This window comes from Neoarius graeffei, chromosome 10 (genome assembly GCF_027579695.1).
Source record: "Neoarius graeffei isolate fNeoGra1 chromosome 10, fNeoGra1.pri, whole genome shotgun sequence".
Taxonomy (NCBI): domain Eukaryota; kingdom Metazoa; phylum Chordata; class Actinopteri; order Siluriformes; family Ariidae; genus Neoarius; species Neoarius graeffei.
Genome location: NC_083578.1, coordinates 3,591,189 through 3,608,650, shown reverse-complemented (window position 1 = coordinate 3,608,650; position 17,462 = coordinate 3,591,189). Strand labels below are relative to the sequence as shown.

Genomic DNA, 17,462 nt, shown 5'->3' with positions numbered 1-17,462 from the left:
TGAAAGAGATGCCATCTGGATGGGAGCATATGTTGCTCTAGAACCTGGATATACCTTTCAGCATTGATGGTGTCTTTCCAGATGTGTAAGCTGCCCATGCCACACGCACTAATGCAACCCCATACCATCAGAGATGCAGGCTTCTGAACTGAGCACTGATAACAACTTGGGTCGTCCTTCTCCTCTTTAGTCCGAATGACACAGCGTCCCTGATTTCCATAAAGAACTTCAAATTTTGATTCGTCTGACCACAGAACAGTTTTCCACTTTGCCATAGTCCATTTTATATGAGCCTTGGCCCAGAGAAGACGTCTGCGCTTCTGGATCATGTTTAGATGCGGCTTCTTCTTTGAACTATAGAGTTTTAGCTGGCAACGGCGGATGGCACGGTGAATTGTGTTCACAGATAATGTTCTCTGGAAATATTCTTGATCCCATTTTGTGATTTCCAAAACAGAAGCATGCCTGTATGTGATTGTGACAGTTCGTATGAGTGGGAGGAGCACAGAAGGACGGCAGTCCAGAACTGAGTTCACAAAAAATATTTATTCAGCTTTTCAGCTTATCTAATTGTCTCCCAGTCACACGCGGGCACACACACGCAGGTCGTCTGGCTGGGGAGAGAGCACTCCTCCTCTGCACGCTCTCTCTCTCTCTCTCTCTCAGGAGTGGTCACTGGGGAAGACACACAAACACATGTTAATAGACATCAGGTGCAGTGATTCTGCCACTTACCTTCCCTGACTCTGCCCTCCGGTCACAGGCCGATGCTTGACCACACCCCTGCTGCCACATACCCCCACCGCCTGACTCAGGCCGGGCGGCTGTCCGGCCTGCAGCCGACTCCCCCCCCCCCCCCCCCCCCCCTTGACGGGAGAGGAAGTCCACCACGACCATCTGCACCCCCGGCCTGTGGATCACCTTGAAGTTAAAGGGCTGGAGTGCCAGATACCAATGGGTGATCCGTGTGTTGGCATCCTTCATGCAGTGAAGCCACTGGAGGGGCGTGTGGTCTGAACAGAGGGTGAAAGGGCATCCCAGCAGGTAGTAGCGGAGGTCGAGGACCACCCACTTGATGGCTAGACACACCTTCTCTATCGTGCTGTAACGCCCTTCACACACTGACAGTTTCCGGCTGATATACAGCACTGGACGGTCCTCCCCCTCCACCTCCTGGGACAAAACAGCCCCCAGCCCTCTGTCCGACGCATCTGTCTGTAATATAAAGGGGAGATAAAAGTCAGGGGAGTGTAACAGTGGCCCCCCACACAGTGCAGCCTTCACCTCAGAGAAAGCCCGCTGGCATTGCTCCGTCCACTGGACCGGATCTGGTGCCCCCTTTTTAGTCAGAACAGTCAGCAGGCTGGTGACGTCCGAATAATTAGGTACAAACCTACGATAGTAGCCAGCCAGCCCCAGGAACTGTCTCACCCCCTTTTTGGTCTTGGGCCTCGGGCAGGCCGCAATTGCTGCTGTCTTGTTAATTTGGGGACGCACCTGCCCGTCGCCCAAGTGGAAGCCCAGATACCGTACTTCCACCCACCCAATCGCACACTTCTTCGGGTTGGCTGTGAGACCCGCCCGCCTCAGCGACCTAAGGACGGCCCTCAGATGTTGCAGGTGCCGCAGCCAGTCATGACAATAGATAATGATGTCATTGAGGTATGCAGCCACATAGGTGGCGTGGGGGCAGAGGACCCTATCCATCAGCCGCTGGAATGTAGCGGGCGCCCCAAACAGCCCAAAAGGAAGTGTGACAAACTGGTGAAAGGCCAAACGGTGTGGAAAAGGCCATTTTTTCTTGGGATAATGGAGTCAAGGGGATCTGCCAATAACCCTTGGTCAAATCCAGTGTCGAGTAAAAGCGAGCCGTGCCTAGTCGATCGAGCAACTCATCAATACGAGGCATTGGGTACGCGTCGAATTTAGACACCGCGTTGATTTTTCTATAGTCTACACAGAACCGGACCGACCCGTCGGCCTTGGGTACCAAGACCACCGGGCTGCTCCAGTCACTGTGGGACTCCTCAACGATGCCCATTTCGAGCATGGCCTCAAGTTCTTCCCGAACCACTTTTTTCTTGTGTTCGGGTAGCCTGTAAGGGCGGCTGCGCATTACCACCCCTGGGGGCATCTCAATGCGGTGCTCTATGAGGTCGGTGCGGCCGGGCAGGGGCGAGAACATGTCTGAAAATTCGGTCTGCAACTGGGCAACCTCCGCGAGTTGGGTCGGGAAGAGGTGATCTCCACAGGGGACCGGAGAGGTACGCAATGCCAATGTTCCCTTTTGAACCTCCGGCCCCAGCTCCGCCTTCTCCGGAACCACCGACACCAATGCCACAGGGACCCCCTCATTCCAGATTTGAGCATATTGAGGTGGTAAATCTGTAGCACCCCACCCCTGTCCATTCGCCTCACCTCGTAGTCGACATCCCCGACTCGCTGTGTGACCTCAAAGGGTCCTTGCCACTTGGCGATCAATTTGGAGCTCGATGTGGGCAACAGTACGAGTACTTTATCTCCCAGTGCGAACTCCCTAAGGCGCGTACCCCTGTTGTACAGGTGGGTTTGCCGTTCTTGGGCCTGCTGCAAATTCTCCTGGGTTAGGTGTGTGAGTGTGTGGAGTTTTGCGCGCAGGTCAATAACATATTGAATTTCATTTTTACTTGGTGAAGGTCCCTCCTCCCAATTTTCTTGCAGCACATCTAGAATGCCGCGTGGCTTATGCCCATATAACAATTCAAATGGGGAGAACCCTGTGGAGGCTTGTGGGACCTCTCGCACTGCAAGTAACAAGGGTTCCAGCCATTTATCCCAATTACATGCATCCTCGCTTATGAATTTATTAATTATATTTTTCAGGGTGCGATTGAACCGTTCAACTAAACCGCCCATTTGTGGGTGATAAACACTGGTGCAGATCGGCTTAATTCCTAATAACCCATACAGTTCGTTCAGTGTGCGTGACATAAATGAGGTGCCTTGATCAGTCAGAATCTCTTTGGGGATTCCATCTCGAGAGATGGCGCAGAAGAGCGCTTCTGCAATACTGCGTGCTGAGATATTGCGAAGAGGCACTGCTTCTGGGTATCGCGTTGCATGGTCCACCAGAACTAAAATAAAGCAATACCCTCGTGTTGACCGATCTAATGGCCTGACGAGATCCATCCCAATTCTTTCGAACGGGGTCTCGATTAATGGGAGAGGGCACAAAGGCGCTTTTGAAATGGCCGCTGGATTTACTAACTGGCATTCACGGCATGCCGTACACCACCAACGGACATCGCCGCGAATCCCTGGCCAATAGAACCGGGCCATTATTCGGGCTAGTGTCTTATCCTGCCCTAAGTGTCCAGCCATGGGATTAAAGTGAGCCACCTGGAATACCAATTCCTGGCGGCTCTTTGGAATCAAAAGCTGCGTGACTTGCTCTTTCGTCTGAGTGCCCTGCGTCACTCGGTATAATCTATCCTTCATAATAGAGAAATAGGGGAAGGACGGGGTGGCGTTTGGCTGGAGTGTTTGACCATTGATTACTCTCACTTGGTCAAACGCATGCCGCAGAGTCTCGTCTCGCGCCTGCTCTAATGAAAAATCCACGAGGGATTCCCCAATAGAAGGAGGGGCCTGCTGCTCCTCACTCTGATGCAGAGATGATGTAGACGACTCTGTGACAGCTGCTCCCACCAATGTGACACCGAGACCTCCCCCTGCTGAACTACAGCAGGACCCACTCTTCACTAAATGACTCATTAACTCCCCAAATCCCGGCCAATCAGTCCCCAAAATTATCGAGTGGGTAAGGTAACGATTAACCGCCACCTTTACTCTAATTTTTTCCCCTTGAAAAAGAATGTGGACCGACACTAAAGGGTAGTTGTGAACATCCCCGTGCACACACAACACCTTCACCAACTGTGCTCCCCCCAATGCCTCGTCTTGCACCAGGCTTTGGTGAATTGAGGTCTGATTACAGCCAGAGTCCACCAACGCCTGATATGTATCCCCTTGGACACTCACCAGTATGCAATACGCTCTGGCCCGATCGAGGGCCGCTCCTGGCGCGTCAGGGATCTGAACCACCGCACCCACCTCCACTGCCGAGCACTGCTGTTGGAGGTGGCCCGGCTCCCCGCAGCGCCAGCAAACCGGCCCGGGCTTCCTCTCTGCACCGGTGCTCTGGGGCTCACTCACCTGAGGGGGGGAAGAGACAGACAAAGAAGGGGGAAATGGGAGGGCACCGCGGGTGCAGCGGGCCGGCTGGGGTGGAGCCAGCCCCTGTCTCCGCGGTGGGGGAACGGGGCGAAGACAGGACACAGAACGGGGGAGAGAGAGAGAGAGAGGAGAAGAGGATGTCTGCTGTCCTGCTGTTGGAACAGCCGCCAAATGGTCCTCTGCCAGCTCAATGGCCTGATCCAGCGACGCCGGGCGGTGGCACTGGACCCACTCCGCGGTCCCTTCAGGTAGACAGGCGATGAACTGCTCCAGTACTACCTGATCGATGATTCCCTCGGCGTTGCGGTTGTCAGGCCTCAACCACCACCAGCAGGCGTCCCGGAGTTGCTGACCAAACGCGAACGGCCGGCCGACTTCCTCCAGGCGCAGAGCGTGGAAGCGCTGTCGCTGCTGTTCGGGGGTGCGCCCCACATGCTGGAGGACGGCCCGGTGGAGGTCCGCGTAGACCAGCTGGTGGTCGGCAGGGAGCTGTAGTGCGGCCAGCTGCGCCTCGCTCGTTAGCAGGGGGAGGAGGCGCGCCGCGCACTGTTCCACTGGCCAGCCCGAGGCCTCTGCTGCCTGCTCAAAGAGCGTGAGGAAGGCCTTGGGGTCATCATGCGGGCCCATCTTAGTTAGGGTGGGGGGACGGGCCCGCGGCGGTGGAGGTGGTGGACCCCGCCGACGCGAGGAGGTGCCGGAACGCCTGTCGATCTTCCTACTGCGCCAACACCAGGGCCTCGAACTGTTGTTCTTGCTCCTTCCAGAGGGTGACTAGCGCCTGGTGCTGGCTCTGCTGGGGCATGGCGAGGGCGTGGACCAGGTCCGCGAAGGGGGAGGGCTCCATGGGGCTGTTCTTTTCTGTGCTCTGGTCCCGGGTTTCAGCACCACTGTGACAGTTTGTATGAGTGGGAGGAGCACAGAAGGACGGCAGGCCAGAACTGAGTTCACAAAAAAATATTTATTCAGCTTTTCAGCTTATCTAATTGTCTCCCAGTCACACACGGGCACACACACACAGGTCATCTGGCAGGGGAGAGAGCTCTCCTCCTCTGCTCTCTCTCTCTCTAAATAGGGCGTGGTCACTGAGGAAGACACACAAACACACGTTAATAGACATCAGGTGCAGTGATTCTGCCACTTACCTTCCCTGGCTCCGCTCTCTGGTCACAGACCAATGCTTGACCACGCCCCCGCTGCCACAGTGATGCAGTGCCGTCTAAGGGCCCGAAGATCACGGGCACCCAGTATGGTTTTCCGGCCTTGACCCTTACGCATAGAGATTCTTCCAGATTCTCTGAATCTTTTGATGATATTATGCACTGTAGATGATGATATGTTCAAACTCTTTGCAATTTTACACTGTCAAACTCCTTTCTGATATTGCTCCATGATTTGTCGGTGCAGAATTAGGGGGATTGGTGGTCCTCTTCCCATCTTTACTTTTGAGAGCCGCTGCCACTCCAAGGTGCTCTTTTTATACCCAGCAGTGGCGGTGGCTGGTTTTTAAAACAGGGGAAGCCCATTTTACGCATTCATCGTAAAACCTGTAGGCCGGATATCAAAGCATAGAAAAGTGTGCCCCATTAGCACAGTGAACTAGACAACCCTACCTAGTGGCAGAAAGTATTTTTGCTTGTACATTTCATGTTATAGTCTGGCTTGCCAGGCTAGTGCCTCATATCCTTAAACAAAAATATCAAACATCCAAAAATCACTGGCTATTCAACGAAGAGCCTTGAACATCATATCCTGATATGCAACACAGAGTCTTTAACACAACACCCAGCTGTGCAACACATCCTTGAACATCTTCTGCAACACAATCTGGAAATTCATAACCAGGTAGGCTATGCAACACAGAACCTTGAATATTATACCCAGGTATAACCTATAACACAGAGCCCACCATTCTCTTAACATTACTGAACAATATACACACTTCAGATTCATAAACATGAACACTATTTATACACAAATTCTGCCCTCTGCTCCTTTTCCAGAAAATGGTCTGTGACCCTGTCATACCAGCTGGTTGTGCTTTCCAGAGACTTCACCAATTTCTGTTAGCAGCTAGCACTGCAGATCCCAATAAGGCTCAAGCTAGCCTACAACCAGATTGAACTACAAATGAAATAAACGAGTGAATTCACGAATGATCAAACTGATAGAGCGGATGAAAGTTAACAGAGCACAACGAGTAATATTTACATTTATTTACAGAGTAATGTACAGAGACATCAATGAGAAGAACCGTTTATATGAAAAGAAATTCGGACAGCACTTTGGCACACGACTACACTTTCTCGACATCCACTAGGGACTGACTGATCATACTTCCGTGTTCCTCGCCGAAGTACCGCCCTCCTCATGTCTTTCAAACACTACCTCCAATAATCCTTTATCAGCCCGGCTTCTTGTCCCTCCCACTGTCTCGTTTAGTCCCAGAGAAGCCCGGCTTCCCTGGAAGTGACGATTTTGTTGATTTTAACCAATAACAACTAGCTGAAATTGGCTGTTCAGAGCCATCTCGTAGACTGCAACGGATACCCGGCTGTCAGTCAGTGTTGCCAGATACTGCTGACGTTTTCCATCCCAAAATATATTCAAAACCCACCAAAATGCACTTAAAACCGCCCAATCTGGCAACACTGCTGCCAGTCCATAGAACCTATTGAAATAAGAAAGGTTACAGCCTGGCAGCAAAGGTGATTCTCGTAGCGAACTGCAAGTTCGTCAGACATCACTCAAATAAGTTACAGGATAGTTATGAACATAAATACAATCTTGGGCATATATTATGTTATGCAAGTTATTGTTTTAATGAGAATTCAACATCATAGACGCCGCAGTTTGGGGAGAGAATTTTAGGGGAAGCTCGGCTTCCCTTGTTGTCTCTGAGAAATCGCCCCTGATACCCAGTCATGTTAATGACCTACTGCCAATTGACCTAATGAGTTGCAATTTGGTCCTCCAGCTGTTCCTTTTTTGTACCTTTAACTTTTCCAGACTCTTATTGCCCCTGTCCCAACTTTTCTGAGATGTGTTGCTGTCATGAAATTTCAAATAAGCCAATATTTGGCATGAAATTTCAAAATGTCTCACTTTCGACATTTGATATGTTGCCTATGTTCTATTGTGTGTGTGTGTGTATATATATATATATATATATATATATATATATATCAGACTGCTCCTGATGCTGTTTTACCATGTTAAAATATAACCATGACAATGATTATAAATAAAATCTTCAGCCAGGACTATACAATGGCGGCGCATATGGATGCAGCGGCCCCTCTCTCTCCGCGTTTAGTGTCTAAAAGTGCGTGTTCTAGTGTATGTCTCTGTGCTTTATGTCTACATACATATGCGAGTAGTGCACTGACAACATCGGTCACAAGATATTGTTGCCACTACTTTCTAACTATAGGAAATATGACCAAACATCTCGTCTTGGACCAGAAAGTCATACAGGAATTTCGAGACCTGGATCTTCTTCGCCGGACTACTACATCACCGGACTCGCCTGCTATGTCTTACCCAGAGAGGAGGAGCCGGAAGCGGTGTGAGAGAAAATGGAAGAATGACAAGCATGGAGGCATCTGGGCTAGGCTAGCTGCTAGCCTGCACCAACCCGTGATACCATCCCTCATTCTGGCCAATGTACGCTCACTAGACAACAAAATAGACCACATAGAACTCAGGAGATCTGCACTACGTGATGTGAGGGATTGCTGTGTTTTCATCTTTATGGAATCCTGGCTGAATAATAACATTCTGGACTCTGCTATCCAGCTAGCCAGGCTAACATGCTACCACGCTGACTGAGCCTTTATGAAAGGAGGCAAGACTCATGGCAGGGGAGTGTGTGTTTACATCAGTGACACTTGGTGCCAGAATGCTACTGTTGTGTACAAACACTGTTCTCCACTGGCGGAGTTTATCATCATCAAGTGCCGACCCTTCTACTTACCGAGGGAGTTTACATCAATTCTGCTCATCACTGTTTACATACCTCCCACTGCTAACACCAATGTTAGGAGCGAGGCACTCAATGAACTCTACCAGGCCATCAGTAAACAACAGACAGCACACCCAGATGGATTCCTCATCACAGCAGGTGACTTCAATCATGCAGATTTAAAGGTTTTACTGCCCAAATTACATCAAGATGTGGACTTTCCAACAAGAGGTGACAACTTACTGGACTTGGTGTACACAACCCACAAAGGAGCTTACAAGGCCTTCCCTCTCCCCTACCTGGGTCTCTCTGATCAAATCACCATCATGCTGAGACCTGCATATAGACCCAGAATGAGAGCCATCAGACCAACATAAAAGGAGGTATGTGTGTGGCCAGAGGGGGCCTCCTATGCTTTGAAAGACTGTTTTAGCACTACACACTGGGACATTGTCAAAGAAGCAGCCACTTGCAATGACCACATAGACTTAGAGGAATACACTGAGGCCGTCACAGCATACATCGCTGAATGCACTGATGATGTCACTCACTGCAAAACAATCACTGTTCATGCTAACCAGAAGCCTCAGCTAACAGAAGAGGTTCACAGGCTCCTGCAGGCTCGGGATGCAGCCTTTAGGGCTGGTGATACTGCAGGACTAGCAACAGCCAGAGCCAACCTGTCCTGCAGCATCAGGGAGGCAAAATGTCAATACAGCAAGAAAATATCTGGACACTTCAGCAACACCAGAGATGCACAGTCTCTCTGGCATGGCATTCAAACCCTCACAAACTACAAACCCCCACCACGGAACTGTGAGAGTGACATCACATTGCTAAACTGCCTAAATGACTTCTTTGGACGCTTTGAAACACAAAACAACACACCAGCACAGAAGACTACTCCTCCCCCAGATGAGCAGGCTGTATGTCTGGCTCCAGCCAGTGTGGAGAGGACCCTCTCCAGGATCAACCCACATAAGGCAGCTGGACCAGACAACATACCTGGTTGTGTTTTGAAGGACTGTGCCATGGAGCTCAAGGATGTCCTCGCTGACATCTTTAACATCTCCCTGAACCAAGCTGTTTTCCCCATGTGTTTCAAAGCTACAACCATAATACCAGTGCCAAAGAAGCCCCTCCCATCCAGCTATAATGACTATCAGCCCATAGCACTGACTTCCATCATCATGAAGTGCTTTGAGCAACTGGTCATGCAGAACATCAAGTCTATTCTCCCTCCCTCTCATGACATGTTCCAGTTTGCATATAGGTCAAACAGGTCCATAGAGGATGCTATCTCTGCTGCTCTACACCCAGCCCTCACTCACCTGGACTCAAAGAACACCTATGTGCGAATGCTGTTCTTGGATTACAGTTCAGCATTCAACACAATCATTCTCCAACAGCTAATACAAAAACTCAGACATTTGGGACTCAACACCTCTCTTTGTAACTGGGTGCTGGACTTTCTTACAGGGAGGCCCCAGAACATTGGGGTCGGCAGTAACACCTCCAGGACCACCATGCTGAGCACAGGGGCCCCACAAGGGTGTGTGCTCAGCTCGCTGCTCTTCACCCTGCTGACCCATGACTGTGTATCAATCTACAGCACCAACCACATCATCAAGTTTGCAGATGACACGACTGTGATGGGCCTCATCACTAACAACAATGAAGCCAACTACAGGAATGAGGTGAGCCAACTGGTCCAGTGGAGTAAAGACAACAATCTCTTCCTGAATGTGGGGAAGACCAAAGAGATTGTGGTTGACTTCAGAAGCGGTCACTCACAGCATCCCCCTCTGACAATCAATGGTGCTGCAGTGGAGAGGGTGAGCAGCACCACATTCCTAGGGGCGCACATTGCTGAGGACCTCTCCTGGTCCAACAACACCACATCGCTGGCCAAAAAGGCTCAAACTTGCCTCTACTTCCTCCACAAACTGAAGAGTGCACAAGTCCCACCCCCCATCATGTGCTCTTTCTACAGGGGCACCATTGAGAGTGTCCTCACTGGCTGCATCACTGCATGGTATGGAGGATGCAATGCCTCCTGTTGGAAGACTCTGGAACGCATAGTGAACACAGCCAGCAAAATCATTGGTACCCCTCAGTCCTCCCTTACGGACATCTATCACTCCTGTCTCACCTGCAGAGCCGTCAGCATTGCCAGTGACACCTCCCACCCTTCACCCTCCTGCCCTCAGGGAAAAGATACCGGAGCCTCCAGGCCCACTCCACAAGATTACTGAATAGCTTCATCCACCAGGCTGTCAGGATGCTGAACTCTGTCCACTACCTTCCCCCTACCCCTGGTCTGTAACACATTCATTCACACAAGAAACTCTATCTCATCCGTTTGCACATCACACTACAATTGTTTGCATTACTGTTGTATCTGCTGCTATTGCTCATTTGTACTACTGCTCATATACACCTCATAAGCTACTCTTCTAAGCACCTTCTCTGTTACCGATATTGTACTGTATTTGCATTACTGCTATTTTGTACATTGTTTGATTTTAGAGTGTATTTTTACCTATATTATCTATCTATCTATCTATCTATCTATATTTCTTAATATAAATATTTATCTGATTTTACAAGTAAAGTGAGAGAGAAACAGCATTTCGATTCTCCTATATGTCCTGGATATATAGTGAATTGACAATAAAAAAATCTTTGAATACAATGGGGGAAACAAGTTTTCAACACATCGACTGTTTTTCTATTAAACATATTTCCAGTGCAGTTATTCACATTATATGTGAAGCAGACACTGGTGTCAATGTCTCATCTCATCTCATCTCATCTCATCTCATTATCTCTAGCTGCTTTATCCTTCTACAGGGTCGCAGGCAAGCTGGATCCTATCCCAGCTGACTACGGGCGAAAGGCGGGGTACACCCTGGACAAGTCGCCAGGTCATCACAGGGCTGACACATAGACACAGACAACCATTCACACTCACATTCACACCTACGCTCAATTTAGAGTCACCAGTTAACCTAACCTGCATGTCTTTGGACTGTGGGGGAAACCGGAGCACCCGGAGGAAACCCACGCGGACACGGAGAGAGCATGCAAACTCCACACAGAAAGGCCCTCGCCGGCCCCGGGGCTCGAACCCGGACCTTCTTGCTGTGAGGCGACAGTGCTAACCACTACACCACCGTGCCGCCCCTGGTGTCAATGTAATAAAACTAAACATTACAAGAAAACAATATTACAATTCATTAAATAGTTATGTGCAATAAAGTAGAATGACATAGGAAAAAGTATTGAATGCAGGAACAAACAGCTGATTGCTGTAATTAGTTCTTCTGCCTGTGCTACTTAAAATCAGCTGGGTTCATGCATGCTAGTCAGTTAGTGCTTCCACTCTTTGAAAAAGGGAAACCCACCTCTGAATTGAAGTAAATCAATCATTTGTCTCCAAGCTGTCTTGCAAGAAACGTCTCATGATGTGTAGACAGAGATCTACCAAGACCTTCACAACAAGATTATTGAGCAGCATAGCAATGGCACTGGTTACCAAAAGAATTTTCAACTCCTAAATATTCCCATAAGCAACATCATGAAAAATTTTCTGCAAGTGGAAGGATCATCAGTCAGCCCTGAACCAGCCACACATAGGAGCTCCTTGCAAGATTTCCCACTGGGCAGTCAGAACAAAAGTCAGAAGAGTAGCCCAAGAGCAAAAGAGCTTTAGGAAGAGCTGGAAGCAGTAGGTACAGTTGTCAGAGAGAAAAGGATAAGCAGGGCACTCCACAGCCATGGTCTCCATTCTCCATTACCTCAAAAAGACTCCATTACTGGAGAAAAGGCATGCTGAAGCTTGTTTGAAGTTTAGTACAGAACATTTGGAGAAGCCTATAGATTACTGGGAGAATGTGGTGTGCTCAGATGAGAGAAAAACAATCAGTCTTTTCAAAGTGCCATATTTGGCTCTTCATATGACCCTAAAAATATCAAACCTACAGTAAAGTTCAGAGGTGGAAGTATCATGGTATGGGGCTGTTTCTCTAGTCATTGTACCAGCAGAATCCAAATTATCAAAGGGAAAATGAATGGAGTCATGGAGGATGAAACATGGGTGGACATTCCATCAGGACAAGATCCAAAACATACTGCAAAAGAGACTCTCAATTGGTTCCATTGGAGGAAAATAAAGGTGTTGGAATGGACAAGTCAATTACCACACTTAAACCCATAGAAAATTTGTAGAATGTTAAATGTTAACACTTTGTACCTGTGTAGACACAAAGCCCCCAAAAGTAATCTGCTGCCGAGAAAGCCAGTGGACGATGCTGGCACTGTAGCTCAGATCAAACCCAGGCATCTGGGGTCCAGACAACAGAGCCAGAAGAACATATGAAGTCATCTCCACCTCCAAAGAGTCCATCTTGATCCCATCATTCACTGAGCTCCAGTGTCTCCCACCCCCTGAGGGAGATATTACACACATACTTGAGTCATTGACCTACATCTCTCCAAAGAGCACCACAAACCCACATTATACACCATTATCCAACAATTACACACATTCACCAACACAGTTCAAAATCATGTCAAACCCCTAACACAAAAATTGTTGAATATCAACTTTTCCAAAACAGCATCACCTCTAAACTCCAACCAACAAGAAATCCACAACCAACAAACTACAAACAAGTCTGTGATTCTCAAATACCAACACAGGATTTTTTTTTTTTAACCAGCACACATAGAAATTGGGGCGGCATGGTGGTGTAGTGGTTAGCGCTGTCGCCTCACAGCAAGAAGGTTCTGGGTTCGAGCCCCATGGCCGGCAAGGGCCTTTCTGTGCAGGGTTTGTATGTTCTTCCCATGTCTGTGTGGGTTTCCTCCAGGTGCTCTAGTTTCCCCCACAGTCCAAAGACATGCAGGTTAGGTTAACTGGTGACTCTAAATTGAGCGTAGGTGTGAATGTGAGTGTGAATGGTTGTCTATGTGTCAGCCCTGTGATGACCTGGCGACTTGTCCAGGGTGTACCCCGCCTTTCGCCCGTAGTCAACTGGGATAGGCTCCAGCTTGCCTGCGACCCTGTAGAACAGGATAAAGTGGCTAGAGATAATGAGATGAGATGAGACATAGAAATTGCCCATCCATTGCCAACATTCTCCAAAAGTTACAGTCCAGTGAGCCCAGTCCAATGATTTCTATTTATACACCAAAAGCAACCACCAAAATTTTCAAATATCAACATTCCATGAAGCAATCACCAACAGACTACAATCTCCAACCTCCAACAACGAAGCACCGCCCATATTTTTTATTAGCTTTCATCATACTACAACAAATTTTACCACAAAATATTCACCAACAAATGCCAAGCAACACCATCAACACTGACATTCTCCAACAAACAGCAATCTTTAAACACACCAACACTCACCAGCAAGCACCAACTTTGTCTACTGTGAAACAAACAGACACCAGCCAACACCAACAAGACTGAAAATACCATTCTCCAACAAATGCCAACACAATTTTATCTAAAATTGATTTTTTTTTTTTAAATCAGGACATAGAGCTCACCTTTTAACCTCTGAAAATGTTGCTGTTTGGTTCATGTTAATAGCTGTTAATTAATATTTTACAGCATAAGTTGAGTATAGCGCAACATAAGCTGTCTCTAATTAAAACGCAAACAATCAAAATCACATTCTGATGTACTAAAATCTGGCATCCACTTGTACTGCACTTTAAGCTTTAAGCTGTCAGACATGTCATGTCAGTTTTCTCTGAGAGATTTTTTCAAACCTGAGGTTATGGCCACTTCATCCAGCTCTGACATGAGTGTGGTGCTCATTCCGTGAGCTCCAGCTAGGGTGAAGGTGTAGAAAAGGAGAGCTTTGGTGTAGGTGGAGTTCACCTGAGCGGACGCATTCATCAGGCATTTAAGACCGTTTCTCACCACAGGATCCTGCAATATGTAGATTAACAAATACCTATTTTGTGATCCCTTACTAAGATACAAATGTTATATAAAATATCAAAATCAGACTTAAAAACACCAATGTCTTCAATTCATAAATATTGTGTTAGAAGGATTATCTTTATTTAAAATGTTTAGATTAATTTTAAATGGATCACTGCTTGCTTCCATACTTCCTGCAGTGTATGTTGAGCATTTTTGTGTTTCTTCATCACTGTAACAACTGTAATGATCCACTGTTCAATGACCTTGATATGTATAAGGAACTTTCATCAGTGAAACAGTTTACTCACTGTAATTGTATAATTGAGTTCCAGCATTGCAGCTGTGATGTACGCTGTGAGGGTCACATCATTATTCACTCCTCCCTGAGAGAGAGACAGAGAGAGTTAAATAACATTAATATCCAGTGTGCAATCATTTTTTTTTTCTTTAAGGAGAGGTTTATGTCACATTTATGGAATTCATCTCCAGTGTCACTGATTTGTAAGAGTCAGGTAAAGCTGTGACTTTAATTTTTTGGACATCTTTGGAACAGAGGAGTTTATGTACCATGTAACGTGACAAGCTGGGTAACCGGAAGCAACTTGATTCACTTCACTCACTCACTTCTTCCAGCTTGTCCTACTCATGTGTGTGGTCACTGCCATGTGGACCCTATTGATCCACATGTAATATTAATTGGAGCATAGTTATAATAATAATAATAATAATAATAATAATAATAATAATAATTTATATAGCGCCTTTCAAAAAACCCAAGGACGCTTTACAATTATAGACAAGGAAAGAAAAAATAAATAAATAAAAATATAATAAAAAAATAAAAAGTAAAAAGTCCACCAAGTAGGGGTCAGGATGTAATTCCCGTGGTGTAGCAGCCACAGTCCCACCAAAAGGCACATGAAAACAAGTCCCACATCTCCAGCACCACCGCCATGACGCCGTCAGCAACATCGCTCGAACACCACGCCGTGGATCCACACAGCAAGCAGAGAAGCTCCGCCACGCAGAGCGCTGGTGTGTCCCAAACCGCCTGCACAGCCGCCGCGACGCCACCGAGCAACATCGCTCGGAACATCACGCCAAGCGTTAAAGCACAGAGCGCTGGACAACCACAATGTAAATTGAGCAACAGGCTCACTGTAGTCCACAGCTGGGAGTGCAGGCATCACCCACAGCGAACCATGGCCTGGAGGGAACCGACGCCCAAAGCTGGGTCTGGAGCTACACCACAACCGGCGGACAAAACACTCAAACAAACATCAAACTACACAAACACACAGGAAAGAAAAAAAATAGAAAAAGAAATAAAATAAGAGCTCCGGTGAGAAGCGGCAGCCAGAACGCGCACGACGTACTCTCAACCGGAAACAGAAACGAAAAAAAAAAGTTATAGGCCAGATGCCCTTCCTGCTGCAACCTTCCCATTGCCAGGCTTGGGAAACAACTGTTCACACACACATTCATACTTATGGACAACTTAGAGTAACCAGTTAGCCAAACCTCATGTCTTTGGACTGTGGGGGAAACCAGAGGAAACCCACACAGACACGGGGAGAACATGCAAACTCCACACAGAAAGGCCCCTGTTGGCCACTGGGCTCAAACCCAGAACATTCTTGCTGTGAGGCAACAGTGCTAACCACTACACCACTGTGCCACCCACTTAGAAGTAATTTGATTCATGAACATTAAATGTCATTCTAAATAAATAAAACGTGGTGATCATGAAAATATCTGTGTCCAATACCACATCCCGTTTGTCAACCTTAAAGTTGTCCATAGGTGCTATAGAAGGCAACTGGACTTGCTCAAAATACTTGAAGACATTCCACCTCTCATCTGAAAGGCTTCTTCAGTTCTGTCTGACTAGTGGGAAGTTTCAGGTATTTATCCTCTAGTGGACCAAAAGAAACCCTAAGGAGAGTCGTTGAGGTCACATGGGTCATTGATCTGCTCAGTCATCCTGTAGGTGTTAGGGTCACTGGAGGCCAGGAGTGAACAGTGTTAACATCCTAGAGGGTTGTTAGGGTGATCTGTGGGTCATTGGCTCTCTTTGCCCATCATGTGAGTTGTTGAAGTCAGTTGAGTCTTGGTGTGGATGTGTATTCAGTTGTCTCCTTAGGGTTGTTTTTGGTCCATTAGAGGATAAATACCTGAAACTTCCCACTAGTCAGACAGAACTGAAGAAGCCTTTCAAATGAGAGGTGAAACATCTTCAAGGATTTCAAGCAAGTCCAGTTGCCTTCTTTAGCAACAACTTTAAGGTTAACAAATGGTATGTGGTATTGGACTCAGACTGGTCTGCAGACCTTCATGTTGCTCTGGAAGAGTTGTCCCACTGAGGTAAAGCATCCATTAGCCTTCTGCTGTTTACTGAGCCAGGTCTTTGCCCGAACCACATGCACCTGATCTATATAGATGTATCGCTTCGCATGTCCGAAAGACTTCACCACGATCGCAGTCAGCCTGAGGACACAAACACAGCAGTTCCAGATAACAAGTCTTTATTTGGAGGTAAAAAAATACATAGCAGGACTCTTTTATATTCTCTTATTCTTCTACAGTGGCAAGAAAAAGTAACTGAACCCTTGGGAATTACCTGCATTTATGAATATTTTTTTCACATATAGTCTAATCTTCATCTAAGTTACAATAATGAACAAACAATCTGTTTTAACTAATAACACACAAACAGTTATAATCTTTCATGTCTATTGAACATACCCATTAAACATTCACAGTGCTTGTGGAAAAAGTAAGTGAAACCTTGGATTTAATAACTGGTCAAACCACCTTTTCCTGTAGCTGCGAATCAGACCTGCACAATGTTCAGGAGGAACTTTAGACCATTCTTCTTTACAGAACTGCTTCAGTTCAGCCATATTCTTAGGATGCCCTATGTGAAAGGCATTGTCTTGCTGCTTTGCTGCTTCACCCAACTTCTACTGAGCTTCAGGTGATAGCCACCCTGACATTATCCTGTAGGATACCTTGATATACTTGGTAATCCATGTTCCCCTCAATGGTGGCAAACTGTCCAGGCCTCAAGGCAGCAAACCAGCCCCAAACCAGCCTCCACTGTACTTCACCATTAGGATGATGTTTTCATCTACCTTCTTTACACCATACACAGTGTAATGTGTTCTTCCTTAATAATTCAACCTTCATTTCATCAGTCCACAAAAACATTTTCCTTGTAGCATTGTGGACTGTCAAGGTGCTCTTTGGCAAACTTCAGGCGAGCAGCGGCATCCTCCATGGTAACCCAGCCACTGCAGTGCACAAACCAGTGCATTCTTAGCCAGTGCATTCTTAGTG

At 47.2% G+C, this 17,462-nt stretch overlaps 1 protein-coding gene across 1 annotated transcript in view; it reads right to left on the bottom strand.

Moving 5' to 3' along the window:
* LOC132892686 (alpha-2-macroglobulin-like) overlaps positions 1–17,462 on the bottom strand; it is a 110,358-nt gene that overhangs the window by 14,048 nt on the left and 78,848 nt on the right. The window contains exons 25-28 of the mRNA XM_060930998.1: positions 16,454–16,610; positions 14,432–14,506; positions 13,964–14,126; positions 12,432–12,625 (exon numbers count right to left, since the gene is read on the bottom strand). Coding sequence (XP_060786981.1) covers positions 12,432–12,625; positions 13,964–14,126; positions 14,432–14,506; positions 16,454–16,610 — 589 coding nt within the window. The remainder of the gene's footprint in view (positions 1–12,431; positions 12,626–13,963; positions 14,127–14,431; positions 14,507–16,453; positions 16,611–17,462) is intronic.